Consider the following 16,080-nt stretch of genomic DNA (forward strand, 5'->3'; position numbering starts at 1 on the left):
AAATTTAGACTTTTTGTGAAATTTTTTATCAGCTGATGTGAGACTGAAAGTAAGACTTGAGAATGAATTGTCTGTTAACGGTTTTATTCTTTGCAAAGGTCACACAGTCATACACAGTACATGCACAGGCTGTAGGATGAGAGACAAAAAGTTACACAGGAGCAGAGTATTTATCAGAAACTATGATCTTCTTCCCACAGTCGAGCTCTACAGGAGTCAGAACTGTTCTAACTGGAAGGTCAATAATAGTTACAATAGTTGTCTGGTGGCTTCACTAAGGATAAGGAGATATCACAAAGTAGAAGGAGTAAAGTTACAAGTGTTTTACAAAGAAATATCCAGGCGGGTACAATGACAGTAACAGTCATACAGTGGGATTGCATGTGTTGCAGATAAGATAAAACAGATTTGTGATGATCCCACACTCAAAGCAGCTCATATACGGAAGATTGAAATCATTCATAAGTAAGAAACATACAGACGAAAATCATGGAGTTTTGCTGATGTTAAAGAGTCTGACAGCTGTTGGAATGAAGGAACTGCAGTCTCACACACATGTATCGCATGTATCACACAGTAGACTTTCTCTTCTATGTGGAAAAAAAAACTACAAACCCTTTATCTAGACTACAATAGGAGGTCATTTTCAAATGAGCACCAATGGAAAGTGTATTAATAGCAATTGTTGAATGTTGAATTAAATACGAGTTTCTCCATCAGTCTCTGTATGTAGTGCAGTAATGTGTTAAATCAAAAAAAAAAAAAAAAAAAAAAAAAAAGGGAGAAAAAAAAAAAAAAAAAAAAGAATAAGGGAGCAGTGATTTCTCACTGCGCATGCTCACATTAGCAGAAAGGTTGTAGTTTTCCCACAGAGTGACGCATCAGCTCTGACATACACGATCTTTGCTGTACGGTGCATTAGCCGGACCCTGTCGGTGCTGCTGTCTGTGCTGCTGTCTGCTGCTCACAGACTGTCTGTCTCTATCTGGACCAGCTGCTGAGGAGAACCGACCATGGCTCCCAGAATGAACAGGGTGTTTGTCATCGGGGTGGGCATGACAAAGGTAAACTTTTACATTTGTTTAGTCTCAGAAGACCTGCTGTAGGGTTTAGCATAGTTGGCTAACTGTGTTTAAAAATGTCTTTTCTACTTGAATGTCACAGTTAGATAACATATTGCTCACACAGCTGACACAGTAAACATCAAGTGACTAACTAAGTGAACTCTTTTTTTTAAAGTTGTGGGTTTTCGTCAGTCAGGTTTGAGTTAAATGCTCGGCTGTATCTTCTCATGTCCACACTTTGAGTCCATAGTTCATGGCTAACAGAGCTGCGATCTGTGTTAAGGGTCATCACTGCAGCAGGCTGCTAACACTCTGCCCTGTTAGTGCTCCTCGAGTGTGTCAGAGCAAGTCTCATGTTTTCACAAGGTGCAAGATGGAGAGCAGTTTAGTGGAGATTCATGACAAGGCGTTTACCTTCAAGTGTTGCCTTTATGAAACTATGATTGTCACTGTACAAAGCCTAAAGCCTCTGTCAAACTGAGTGAATATTTCTGTTTTTACACCTGAAAGAGGTTCACATTCACTCAGTGACAGTGCCACTGATACTACTCTTTTTTTTTTCTTCTATTTGATCATTTAAAGTGGTATCCTTCAGTTTCATATACAACATTATAAAACAAATGTGTTTTGCTGTGGAAGGTCGTGCCAAAATATCAAAATGAAACAGTGATTAAAATCTAAAATGAAAAATGCGTTTGTATTTTTACAGTTTAAAAAATATATATATATTATCAGAATCATTTTATTGGCCAGGTGTGTGAGGAATGTGACTCCGGGTTCACTTTGCTGTCCTTTGTACATACAGGATATTATCAGATATAATTAATTCAAAGTGCAGGTTGTTTAGCACACAGCACTCACATATGTAAAAATAAAAAAATAAATACTATCAAAATAGTTGCTGATTATTTTTCTACAATCCACTAATCTTTTCATGTTTTATGTGTGTTGCAAAGTAGGGTTGCAAAATTCTAGGAATTTTCAAAGTTGGAAACTTTCTTTACAAAACTGAAGGTTGTCTCTTAGTCCTAGCATAATCTTGACTAAAACAACCAGATATTATGCAAGTACACTCAATCACATGCACATAGCACACTGTTTACTGCAGGTACTGCTATTGAGGCCACGCCCCCTACATGCACAGGTGATTTATAGAACGTGGACCACACTTTTGAGTCCAGAGCACACAGAGACTATTGAAGTGACACATTTGAGCCTGTGGACTACATACTATTGTTCAATAAAATAATTAAAGCTTCATAAAGTTCTACTTACAAATAAATATGTTGAAATGTGTGTTATTTTACATGTCTGCTTATGACAAAACAAAATGTTTATATTTATGTTTGGAAATTATACAGTTTGTTTAAATTACCCCCAATTTCCAGTTAATTCCCATAAATGTTTGTTTAAATTACCCCCAATTTCCAGTTAATTCCCATAAATTTCCAAATCCAATGGAGTTTTCGATTTGGAATATTTCCAAAATTCCCCAGCCTAACGTCTCATGGAAAGTTTCCAGAAATTTAAAACTGGAAACTTTCCACCCCTTTGCAATCCTATTTGCAGGTCAAGTTCATCACAACCATCTTATAAGGACGAAGATGTGACTGTACCTGTAATTTAAGTTACCTCTGATGTAATGGTTAGGGTCACAGTAAAGTTGAATGTTTACTCATGCAAAGGAAATAACCTCAGGATAAGATGTGATGGCTCATGTTGACCCTAACCCTCCGTCTGTCACTCTTCTCTATGTTGCTGCAGTTTGAAAAGCCCGGAGCCAGAGGCAACTATGATTACCCTGATATGGCCAAGGAAGCAGGTGCTTATCCTCACAGAATACGGATGTTGTCACTCAAAAGATACCGTATCTGAATATCTTGTAGTATAACATATAACAGAGTGTTTTATTACTGTGTCTTTATCCCATTTTAGGTCAAAATGCTCTAGCAGATGCAGGAGTCCCATATTCTGCCATTGAACAAGCCTGTGTAGGATACGTCTATGGTAAGACCTTGTTGTCACTTTAATGTTTTCCACTGAAATAATGAATAGTACCAACTTTTACATTCTCATGTACACACAGTATGTTCTCAGGACACTCTTGTAACCATCTACTTACTATACTCTAAAGATTTCTCAATGTATGTGTGTGTCTTTCATATTGTAATCACCTGAGTAAAAAAAGTAAAATAAATATCTACAAATTCCCTCAGGGGACTCCACATGTGGGCAGAGGGCCATTTACCACAGCCTGGGCCTGACCGGGATCCCCATCATCAACGTCAACAACAACTGCTCCACAGGCTCCACGGCTCTCTTTATGGCACGGCAGTTGGTTCTGGGAGGTGAGTGAAGCAAAACAAAATCTGTATTCTTTTAAAAGGAGCCTGTAATAAGCTTTAATTTCTCTGTAATACAAGCTTCGTATCACTGTGTCCATAGAAAACCTTTAATAACTGAAAGAGTAAAATCTTTGAGGACTTCTCATCTCCTATCATAGGTGTTGCTAACTGTGTCCTTGCCCTCGGGTTTGAGAAGATGGAGAGGGGCTCTCTGTCCTCAAAGGTATAAAACTAAGTTGTTGTACTGCATGTAGATGCAGTGGGCAAAATAACATTTCACAATATGCTGTCACGTACATCTGCTGTAGTTTTCGCTAGCAGCTCTTAGTGAAAGGAGAAAATATCAGCTTGTGTCAAAGCTCTGTAAACAACACTCAGTGCAGATGTGGTAGCAAATTTCTCTACTCAAGTTATCTTTTTACGAGGTGAAAAACGGTATAATGTTATTTAAAAAAGTACGTGTTTCTAGTATGAGGACAGGACCAATCCCATGGACAAGCACATGGAGGTGATGATCAACCGCTATGGGATAGTGGCAGCTCCAGCAGCACCACAGATGTTTGGCAACGCTGGCAGGGAGCACATGGAGAAATATGGTAAATGCTCTCCACGTGTGTTGAATACAAGATCTGAGGTTTTTAAGTAATGTCTTGCATTCAGGTCAAGCTTTTTGCCATATCATATTCATATACAGTAAATGCTTGTGTCAATGTTTGAATGTCTTCCAGGCACAAAACCTGAACACTTTGCCAAAATTGCCTGGAAAAACCACAAGCATTCCACCAACAACCCGTAAGACCCGGTTAACTTGAAAGAGCTTATTGCCTCAAAATATCTTTCATTTCTTTTCAAGTTTGTGTGTGGATGTGTGTGTCTCAAGGTATTCCCAGTTCCGGGATGAGTACAGTTTAGAGCAGGTGGTTGAATCCAGGAAGGTGTTTGACTTCCTCACTCTGCTGCAGTGTTGGTAAGAGCCTCACTGGTTTACAGTTATCTTTTGAAAATAGACTGAGACTATGTCACGACTGAGGCTCGCCATACTGTCTGTTTGTCCTTGCTCTTCCTTTGTCATCAGCCCCACTTCAGATGGTGCTGGAGCAGCTGTTTTGGCCAGCGAGGCCTTCGTCAGAAAACACCATCTGGAGAACCAGGCAGTGGAGATTGTGGCACAAGAGATGGTGACAGACTTTGCCTCCACGTTTGAAGAAAACAGCTGCATTAAGATGGTAAGAAACTCGAGGCTCAAGGTTAGGCTGATCAGACGCACAACAGTAAATTAATGTAAACACACAAAGCCACTAAGACTAACCCCGGCGTTGACAGCGTTCATACATGACATCCTGTGACTGTGGGAGAGCTGGACAGGCATCACAGGTCATCAACCGTCATTTCATGTCTACCAGGATCTCCTGGTGGAAATGCAACAAAGGCGTGCGCAGTGTGGGGATATAAAGAAAAACTCCATGCAGCATGTGACATAACTAAATGTGACATAACTAAATGTCACTCGTTTTTATCAGCAAGGAAATAAAATGTGTTTAAGTGCATCAGTTTACAATTTACAGAATTTTTCACATGGGATGAACCACGCCTCTTTTGCATTATAAAAAAATAAATCTAAGAGGGTAGTTATTCCCAGTGGATCAACTTCTACATATATTACATATATATTATCATATTACTTAGATGCTTGCCATTATTTTTGTAAACCAGTGAGGAGAAAATCATCTTTAGGCAATTAGACGCTGTCCAGTTGATGCACAACCAGGGTTAAAAGCTTTAGTTCTACCCCTCCGGGCAGTCTCAAGTGTTGACGATGTATTGGGAAGTGTAAAATTAATTAATTAATTTTATAATAAATATATTTTCTTAAATTAATTTCTAAACATTCTTCTTCTTGTTCTGTTTAGGTGGGATATGATATGTCTCGGCTGGCTGCTAAAAAGTGTTATGAAGCTGCAGGTCTTAAGCCAACTGACGTGGATGTGGTCGAGCTGCACGACTGCTTCTCAGCCAATGAGCTCATCACGTATGAGGCTCTGGGGCTGTGTCCAGAGGGTGAGACCACAGCTGTTCCAGCTATTTTGAAAACTTTTCCAACATCCTTCCACCTGAATTTGAATTTCTACTTTTAGGAGAGTACATAGACATGAAAATGGTCCAGGGTTAGGAATGTAGCTAGTGAAATTAGTTTGTTGACTCTCGTCCATATAGGTTATTTAATATTAAGTATCTTCTGATAATCTGCAAAGAGCCAGAGGTGCTGAGCTGAGTGGGCGGTGTATGACAATATTGTGTCTGTCTCACTGCTGAACCAGAAAGAAATCACTTTGAATATGATGCCTCTTTGTTACTGGGTTATGAGGCTCTGAGGCTAAATCTAGAACATATGATTCTCTCAAGATCCATTCTTACACGATCCTGAGTGCAAGCTGAACTATATGGACGGGACAGGAATATTGCACATGCAGGAACTAAGAATATTTATATTACAGTGTTCAGCTTTATTGTCATACCAAATAGAGAGAAGGGGCCAACAACAATTTAGAAAGTGCTGCTGTTGCAAGAAGAATATTTTGTCTCAGTTAACATTCATGTGCTCATAATAGTATCATTTGTGTCTGGTGCCTCCTTCCCTGACGTCTGGAGATATATTACGGCATACATCAGACTACCAACGGTGTTTGTAGTATTATATCACTTTTTATTATGTATAATGTACCACTATGTATAAACAAAGGTGTGTTTGTTGATAACCCTTTTGTGCTTAGTTACTACCATACACCTACCAATTATATAATAAATTTCACTCTGTACTCTGTTTCTCAAACTCAAACAGGTAAAGCAGGCGAGCTGATTGACAGAGGAGACAACACGTACGGTGGCAAGTTTGTGATCAACCCCAGCGGTGGTCTCATCTCTAAAGGACATCCTCTGGGAGCCACAGGTACACCGAGCCTCTGACTCTTGATTAAAAACCACTTATTTATATACTATACTTTAATAATAATGTGTTCAAGAGGTAAACATTTTTGTCTCGTTGCACATTGCGGCATGTCACCCCCCCCTTTCTCTCCCCAAAATATTTTTAAAAGCATTTCCAGCTAGTGTTTGTTTTAGCTGGTTTGCAGCAGCAGATTCATATGAACAACTTTTTGTATTCATTGCCAAACAGTTTCCACAGTGGCCACCAGGTGGCATGTGTCTCATAGTAATGATTGTATTATAACTGGGTGAGAAGAGTGAGTGATCCTCTGCCTCCATGTGAGCAGGGTGGCCTTTGGCAAACCTCCCCTGTAATCTCTGCACATATGAAACTGTTGAGACTTAGCAAACAGTGTAGTCAACTCAATCAGCCTTCATCTTCTTCCTGGCAGATCTAATATTTTATATACATATATCACTCTTCATATTCATAGTCACTGCTGCTTAGCTTCATACACACACACTGACGGGGATAATAAGGTTAAACAGCCGAGTATTCTTCTTTTTTCTATCATTTGATTCAGAATATTAGATTTTCCACTGTCAGATGATAAATCAAATAAGAAGAAAAATCCCTCTCTCTGCCGTCTGTTCTTCATACTTCAGTCTCATTTATCGCTCCTACTGCCTCATTATTTTTGCAACAACTTTCCCCATTTATGTTATCAACATTCCCTCTGTCTCTTGGGTCACTCTCCCGGTACGTGAGTGCCCCAGTCAGCTAATCTCTGTCTGATCCATGGTGTTGCTCCTAATCGTGGTTGTAAAGCTCTGACCTCTTCCCGCTGGAACACTGAGCAGAGATACCGAAGCCTAATTGACTGACCTGTGGACCCCACTCGTAGGTCGAAGTGAGTCACTTCAGGTGTGATCCCACTCATTTTTATGTTGCATCCAGTTTCTGAAGTCATACACTTCAGAAAGGAAAAGGATGTCAAGGCTTGTGGCCATCATTGGATTATGAGAAATGTATGTTACAGTCCATGCTCCTTTTGTGTATAAATTGTAGTCTTATGCAGAGGATGTTTATTTTGATAAATAGCCTGGTGGATCCTACAATATATTTGGCATTTACACTCACACAAACAAGTCCGCATGGAGAAGATTAGGAGAGTGCTACAGAACATGAACGACCCAACATGAAGAGGTCTTTGCCCTTAAGTCCTTTAGCTTATTGGGATAATGGAGAAAACCAAAAGCTCATTAAGCAGATGGGATGAAATACTTAGCCATAACGCTAGAGCAGGAGTTGTCCCTGGCAAGATTAGGGAGTGAGTTGTCAGATTAGGAGTCAATTTGTCACCCCTCTCTCAGTGAGGATATTTAGTTTAACGCTTACAGAATGCTTTGGTGTCTTCACCTGGAGTCTGAGACATGTGATGAGATTTTAGCAATACTCTAGACTGCAGCTCGATATGTATGAGTCTGAACTACATTCTCCCTTATGGAAGTATTTTTGTGCCATCGGAGTTTGAATATGAATTTCTAATACTGAATTTTTTCTGCATCAAAATCAGACTCAGAAATTTTAACACTTTTTTGCCTCTGATTTGTTAAAATAAATTCTGTGTAAATCAATGTCTCAAAATATTTAGTTTTTCAAAATTCGACATGTAAAAAAATTCAACATCTCAAAAAATTCAACGTTTAAAAATTTGGTGTAAAAGAACCAGGCTTAACATCCGGGTAACCAGGGAGAAGCAATCGATCCCTGTCTCAGTCTATCCAACGCCCAGCCAATCAAGTTACACTCCATTGGTCATGTGACACCGACAATAGTAAATATGCTTATTCACTTTCTTGCAGAGAGTTAGATTGATACCTCGCTGATTATCTGTATGGTAAATTTCTGGAGAAAAGCAGTGATAATAAGTATAAGTATCTTTCCATCGCTCTAAAAGTCCCATTTCTTAACTTTAGCCATATAAAATATATATGTAGACGTTCAGGAAGAGCTCGGGATACTCACAGTGAAGCCGGTACAAAGATAGAAACTACGGTTTGGCCAAAACGGCTTCTTGTTCGACGTGTACTTTCAGGCATTTTTCTCTCTCTCTCAGCGGTGTCACATGTGACAGGAACTGCTGCGGTTTCTTGCTCTGCTCTGATTGGTGGGCTCCACCTGGCCTACAGACAGACAGATAGACACACACACGACAAAAGTCTTTCAGAATAAGAGTCCCTTCAAAATAAAAGACTTACCAGTGGATGAACCTCCACAGGAAAAAAGAGACGTTAATGATAAAATAAATAACAGGGAAAAACTCAGAGAATATATATATATATGTTTATTGTTTTCAAAATTTAAGAAACACAGGACGCATAGGGAAAACAAAATAAAACAAGACCCTCCCCTCACCCCAAAACGCACAAATAGAACATGAACAGAATCAGCTCATTTAGTATGTACATAATAAAAGGTCACAGGTATTCCACATTGACACACTAGTCTTTTCTTTGGAGCATTTGCAGAACAGGGTCCCACATTTTTTTGAACATTTCTTCTTTGTCTTCATTACAAAGTCTCAATCTCTCCAGGTGAAGCATGTTCGCCATTTCTCTTAGCCACATATCGTATGTGGGTGCAATGTCCGCCTTCCAGGTCCGGAGGATTAACTTCTTTGCAATCACTGTTCCAAACAGAATAGCCTTTTTCTGATATTTATCAGCGAAAGACAAGGGGGTGGTTGCCCCGAGAATGGCTACGAGCGGATCAGGCTCCCAACATTTCCCATAAGCCATAGAGAAGCAATGAAAAATATTTTTCCGGTGTGTACAATTTACTACATAACCAAAAGGAGTGTACTAAATTACCAGTCGCAGACTTGCATCTGTTGCAAATGGGTGAGACATCAGGAAAAAAACTGTGCAGTTTTTCTTTGGAATAATAGAGTCTATGTAATGTCTTAAACTGCATGAGGCAATGCCTGACATTTACAGAACAGTCATGTATACTTTTCATACATTCATCCCATACTTTTTCTTCCAATTCTACATTCAGCTCATCCCTCCACGCCTGCCTAATACTTGCTGTTTTCGATGAAGTGTTGTTTTGCAGAATCTGGTAAAAGAATGAAACTGCCCCTTTAGCACCAGGGTCAAATTTGTTCATTGCCTCAAGGACCCCATGCTCTGCCAAGATCTCAAAGTTGGGTAGATGCGTCCTGACATAATTTCGGATTTGAAAGAATCGAAAAGGGCCGGATTTAGGAATGTCATATTTAGCCATGAGTGCGAGTATGATCCAAAAGTGCCATTAACGTATAGATCACCTATGTTGCGAATGCCTATCTGTTTCCAGAGGAGGAAAACGTTGTCAGTCAGACCCGGCAAAAAAGAATGGTTTTCACATATTGGAGTGTCTAAGTAGGTTTTTAGAGCCTCAATGTGATGTTTTATCTGTTTCCAGATTCTTATTGTGTTACCAATTACAAAACTGTTATTAAAGTATGTCTTTTTAACAGCAGTAGGACTGTTAAGAAGAGCGGGTAATGAAGTTTTTTTGCAGAGCATTCTTTCTGTATACAGCCACGCAGGGCAGGAGTCTGCCTCCGAAGAAGGGCCCTTTTTCCACCACGACAGAATGACCTGATGCGCAGCCAAATAATATAATTTAAAATTTGGTAATGCAAACCCTCCCACATCCTTTGGTTTTGATAGGTGTTTTTTTAGAGATTCTAATAGTTTTATAACTCCATATGAAAGCATAATGATTGAGTCTAACTGTTTAAAGCATGATAATGGAATAAAACATGGAATGGATTGGAAAAGATGGAGAAAGCGGGGCAATACGATCATCTTGATTGCATTCATCTTCCCAACCATGGATATTGGGTGGTGTGTGGTCTATCTGTCTGTCTGTAGGCCAGTGGAGCCCACCAATCAGAGCAAGCAAGAAACCGCAGCAGCTCCTGTCACATGACACCGCTGAGAGAGAGAGAAAAATGCCTGAAAGTACACGTCGAACAAGAAGCCTTTTGGCCAACCGTAGTTTCTCATCTTTGTACGGCTTCATGTGAGTATCCCGAGCTCTTCCTGAAGTGTCTACATAAATTTTAATGGCTAAAGTTAAGAAATGGGACTTTTAGAGCGATGGAAAATACTTTACTAATTATCCGGCTTTTTCCCAGAAATTTACCATACAGATAATCAGCGGTATCAATCTAACTCTCTGCAAGAAAGTGAATAAGCATATTTACTATTGTCGGTGTCACATGACCAATGGAGTGTAACTTGATTGGCTGGGCGTGGATAGACTGAGACAGGGATCATTGCTCTCCCTGGTTACCCGGATGTTAAGCCTGGTTCTTTTACACCAATTTTTAGACGTTGAATTTTTGAGATGTCAATGATTTTTTTTACATGTCGAATTTTGAAAAACTAATATTTTGAGACATTGATTTACACAGAATTTATTTTAACAAATCAGAGGCAAAAAAGTTGAATTTCTGAGTCTGATTTTGATGCGAAAAAATTCAGTATTAGAAATTCATATTCAAACTCCGATGGCACAAAAATACTTCCAAAGGGAGAATGTAGTTCAGACTCATACAATCGAGCTGCAGTCTAGAATTGCTAAAATCCCATCACATGTCTCAGACTCCAGGTGAAGACACCAAAGCATCTGTAAGCGTTAAACTAAATATCCTCACTGAAGAGAGGGGTGACAAATTGACTCCTAACGACAACTCACTCCCTAATCTGCACAGGGACAACTCCTGCTCTAGCGTTATGGCTAAGTATTTCATCCCCCTGCTTAATGAGCTTTTGGTTTTCTCATTATCCCAATAAGCTAAGAGACTTAAGGGCAAAGACTCTCATGTTGGGTCGTTCATGTTTCGTAGCACTCTCCTAATCTTCTCCATGCGGACTTGTTGTGTGAGTGTAAATGCCAAAATTGTAGGATCCACCAGGCTATTTATCAAAATAAACATCCCTGCATAAGACTACAATTTATACACAAAAGGAGCATGGACTGTAACATACATTTCTCATAACCAATGATGGCCACAAGCCTTGACATCCTTTTCCTTTCTGAAGTGTATGACTTCAGAAACTGGAGCAACAAAAAATGAGTGGGATACACCTGAAGTGACTCACTTCGACCTACGAGTGGGGTCCACAGGTCAGTCAATTAGGCTTCGGTACTCGGCTCAGTGTTCCAGCGGGAAGAGGTCAGAGCTTTACAACCACGATTAGGAGCAACACCATGGATCAGACAGAGATTAGCACGGGGCACTCACGTACCGGGAGAGTGACCCAAGAGACAGAGGGAATGTTGATAACATAAATGGGGAAAGTTGTTGCAAAAATAATGAGGCAGTAGGAGCGATAAATGAGACTGAAGTATGAAGAACAGACGGCAGAGAGGGATTTCTTCTTATTTGATTTATCATCTGACAGTGGAAAATCTAATATTCTGAATCAAATGATAGAAAAAGGAGAATACTCGGCTGTTTTTAACCTTATTATCCCGTCAGTGTGTGTGTATGAAGCTAAGCAGCAGTGACTATGAATATGAAGAGTGATATATGTATATAAAATATTAGATCTGCCAGAAGAAGATGAAGTGATTGAGTTGACTACACTGTTTGCTAAGTCTCAAGTTTCATATGTGCAGAGATTACAGGGGAGGTTTGCCAAAGGCCACCCTGCTCACATGGAGGCAGAGGATCACTCACTCTTCTCACCCAGTTATAATACAATCATTACATGAGACACATGCCACCTGGTGGCCACTGTGGAAACTGTTTGGCAATGAATACAAAAAGTTGTTCATATGAATCTGCTGCTGCAACCAGCTAAAACAAACACTAGCTGGAAATGCTTTTAAAAATATTTTGGGGAGAGAAGGGGGGGGGGGGGGGTGACATGCCGCAATGTGCACAAAAAATGTTTCCTCTTGAACACATTATTATTAAAGTATAGTATATAAATAAGTGGTTTTTAATCAAGAGTCAGAGGCTCGGTGTACCTGTGGCTCCCAGAGGATGTCCTTTAGAGATGAGACCACCGCTGGGGTTGATCACAAACTTGCCACCGTACTGTGTCTCCTCGTCAATCAGCTCGCCTGCTTTACCTGCAGAGTTTGAGAAACAGAGTACAGAGTGAAATTTTATATATAATTGGTAGTGTATTGTAGTAACAAGCACAAAAGGGTTTCAACAACACACCTTTGTTTATACATAGTGGTACATATACAAATAAAAAGTGATATAATACTACAAACACGTTGGTGGTCGATGTATGCCGTAATATATCTCCAGACGTCAGGGAAGGCACCAGACACAATGATACTATTATGAGCACATGAATGTTAACTGAACAAATATTCTTCTTGCAACAGCAGCACTTTAATTGTTGTTGGCCCCTTCTCTCTATTTGGTAGACAATAAGCTGAACACTGTAAATAAATATTCTTAGTTCCTGCATGTGCAATTTTCCTGTCCCGTCCATATAGTTCAGCTTGCACTCAGGACGTGTAAGAATGGATCTTGAGAGATCAATGTTCTAATATTTAGCCTCATATTCAAAGTGATTTTCTTTCTGGTTCAGCAGAGAACAGACACAATATTGTCATACACCGCCCACTCAGCTCAGCACCTCTGGCTCTTTGAGATTATCAGAAGATACTTAATATTAAATAACCTAATGGACGAGAGTCAAGAACAATTTCACTAGCTACATTCCTAACCCTGGAACATTTCATGTCTGTACTCCCGAAAAGTAGAAATTCAAATCAGGTGGAAGGATGTTGGGAAAAGTTTTTAAAATAGCTGAACAGCGTGGCTCACCCTCTGGACACAGCCCCAGAGCCTCATACGTGATGAGCTCATTCTGAGAAGCAGTCGTGCAGCTCGACCACATCCACGTCAGTTGGCTTAAGACCTGCAGCTTCATAACACTTTTAGCAGCCAGCCGAGACATATCATATCCCACCTAAACAGAACAAGAAGAAGAATGTTTAAAATTAATTTAAGAAAATATGTTATTAAAATTAATTAAGTAATTTTACACTTCCCAATACACCTCAACACTTGAGAGCGCCTGGAGGGGTAGAACTAAAGCTTTAACCCTGGTTGTGCATCAACTGGACAGGTGTCTAATGCCTAAGATACTCTCACTGTTACAAAAATGGCAAGCACTAAGTAATGTAAGATAATATGTAATATATGTAGAAGTTGATCCACGGGGAATAACTACCCCTTAGATTTATTTTTTTATAATGCAAAAGAGGCGTGGTTCATCCCGTGAAAAATCTGTAAATTGTAAACTGATGCACTTAAACACAATTTTCTTTCCTTGCTGACACATAAAACGAGTGACATTTAGTTATGTCACATGAAGGCACATGCCTCTGCATGGAGTTTTTCTTTTATATTCCCCACTGCCACCCTTGTTGCATTTCCACCAGGAGAGCTGGTAGACATGAAATGACGGTTGATGACCTGTGATCTGTCCAGCTCTCCCACAGTCACAGGATGTCATGTATGAACGCTGTCAACGCGGGTGAGTCTAGGTGGCTTTGTTGTGTTTACATTAATTTACTGTTGTGCGTCTGATCAGCCCAACCTTGAGCCCGAGTTTCTTACCATCTAATGCAGCTGTTTTTTCAAACGTGGAGGCAAAGTCTGTCACCATCTCTGTGGCCACAATCTCCACTGCCTGGTCTCCAGATGGTGTTTTCTGACGAAGGCCTCGCTGGCCAAAACAGCTGCTCCAGCACCATCTGAAGTGGGGCTGATGACCAAGGAAGAGCAAGGACAAACAGACAGTGTGGCGAGCCTCAGTCGTGACATAGACTCAGTCTATTTTCAAAAAGATAACTGTAAACCAGTGAGGCTCTTACCAACACGTGCAGCAGAGTGAGGAAGTCAAACACCTTCCTGGATTCAACCACCTGCTCTAAATGTAACTCATCCCGGAACGGGAATACCTTGAGACACACACATCCACACACAAACTTGAAAGAAATGAAAGATATTTTGAGGCAATAAGTCTTTCGAGTTAACCGGGTCTTACGGGTTTTGTTGGTGGAATGCTTGTGGGTTTTTCCAGGCAATTTTGGCAAAGTGTTCAGGTTTTTGTGCCTGGAAGACATTCAAACATTGACACAAGCATTTACTGTATATGAATAGGTATGGCAAAAAGCTTGACCTGAATGCAAGACATTACTTAAAACCTCAGATCTTGTATTCAACACACGTGGAGAGCATTACCATATTTCTCCATGTGCTCCCTGCCAGCGTGTGCCAACATCTGTGGTGCTGCTGGAGCTGCCACTATCCCATAGCGGTTGATCATCACCTCCATGTGCTTGTCCATGGGATTGGTCCTGTCCTCAGTACTAAAAAACACGTCTTTTAAATAAACATACAGCCGTTTTTCACCTCGTAAAAAGATAACTTGAGTAGAGAAATTTGCTACCACATCTGCACTGAGTGTTTTACAGAGCTTGACACAAGCTGATATTTTCTCCTTTCACTAAGAGCTGCTAGCGAAAACTAGCAGATGTACGTGACGGCATATTTGTGAAATGTTATTTTGCCACTCGGCATCTACATGCAGTACAACAACTTAGTTTTATACCTTTGAGGACAGAGACCCCTCTCCATCTCTCAAACCGAGGGCAAGGACACAGTTGCACAACAGATTGAGGAATGAGAAGTCCTCAAAGATTTTACTCTTTCAGTATTAAAGTGTTTCTATGGACACAGTGAACGAAGCTTGTATTACAGAGAATTAAAGCTTATTACAGGCTCTTTTAAAAATACAGATTTTGTTTTGCTTCACTCACCCCAGAACCAAACTGCCGTGCCATAAAGAGAGCCGTGGAGCCTGTGGAGCAGTTGTTTGTTGATTGATGATGGGGATCCCCGGTCAGGCCCAGGCGGTGGTAAATGGCCCTCTTGCCCACAGTGGAGTCCCCTGAGGAAATTTGTAGATATTATTTACTTTTTTTACTCAGGTATTACAAATGAAAGACACACACATACATTCTTGAGAAATCTTTAGAGTATAGTAGTAGATGGTTACAAGAGTGTCCTGAGAACTTACATGAGAATGTAAAAGTTGGTACTATTCATTATTTCAGTGGAAAACTTAAATACAACAAGGTCTTACCATAGACGTATCCTACACAGGCTTGTTCATGGCAGAATATGGGACTCCTGCAGCTGCTAGAGCATTTTGACCTAAAATGGATAAAGACACAGTAATAAAACACTCTGTTATATGTATACTACAAGATATTCAATACGTATCTTTTGAGTGACAACATCCGTATTCTGTAGGATAAGCACCTGCTCTTGGCCATATCAGGGTAATCATAGTTGCCTTCTGGCTCCGGGCTTTTCAAACTGCAGCAACATAGAGAAGAGTGACAGACGGAGGGTTAGGGTCAACATGAGCCATCACTCTTATTCCTGAGGTTATTTCCTTTGCATGAGTAAACATTCAACTTTACTGTGACCCTAACCATTCATCAGAGGTAACTAAATTACAGGTACAGTCACATCTCGTACTTATAAGATGGTTTGTGATGAACTTGACCTGCAAATAGGATTGCAAAGGGGTGGAAAGTTTCCAGTTTTTAAATTTCTGGAAACTTTCCATGAGACGTTTAAGCTGGGGAATTTTGGAAATATTCCAAATCGAAAACACCACTTGGAATTGTGGAAATTTTA

At 40.1% G+C, this 16,080-nt stretch overlaps 1 protein-coding gene and 1 pseudogene across 1 annotated transcript in view; one reads left to right on the forward strand and one right to left on the reverse strand.

The window, feature by feature from the left end:
- Positions 1-880: 880 nt before the first annotated feature.
- The window catches only part of scp2a (sterol carrier protein 2a), a 23,111-nt gene continuing 7,911 nt past the window's right edge, over positions 881-16,080 (forward strand). The window contains exons 1-11 of the mRNA XM_010753092.3: positions 881-1,064; positions 2,829-2,886; positions 3,000-3,071; positions 3,281-3,412; positions 3,568-3,632; positions 3,879-4,005; positions 4,138-4,201; positions 4,290-4,376; positions 4,485-4,635; positions 5,320-5,467; positions 6,249-6,356. Coding sequence (XP_010751394.2) covers positions 1,014-1,064; positions 2,829-2,886; positions 3,000-3,071; positions 3,281-3,412; positions 3,568-3,632; positions 3,879-4,005; positions 4,138-4,201; positions 4,290-4,376; positions 4,485-4,635; positions 5,320-5,467; positions 6,249-6,356 — 1,063 coding nt within the window. The 5' untranslated portion in view covers positions 881-1,013. The remainder of the gene's footprint in view (positions 1,065-2,828; positions 2,887-2,999; positions 3,072-3,280; positions 3,413-3,567; positions 3,633-3,878; positions 4,006-4,137; positions 4,202-4,289; positions 4,377-4,484; positions 4,636-5,319; positions 5,468-6,248; positions 6,357-16,080) is intronic.
- Positions 12,304-15,710, reverse strand: LOC113747020 (non-specific lipid-transfer protein-like; annotated as a pseudogene).

The sequence above is a fragment of the Larimichthys crocea genome, chromosome XII (assembly GCF_000972845.2).
Source record: "Larimichthys crocea isolate SSNF chromosome XII, L_crocea_2.0, whole genome shotgun sequence".
NCBI lineage: Eukaryota > Metazoa > Chordata > Actinopteri > Sciaenidae > Larimichthys > Larimichthys crocea.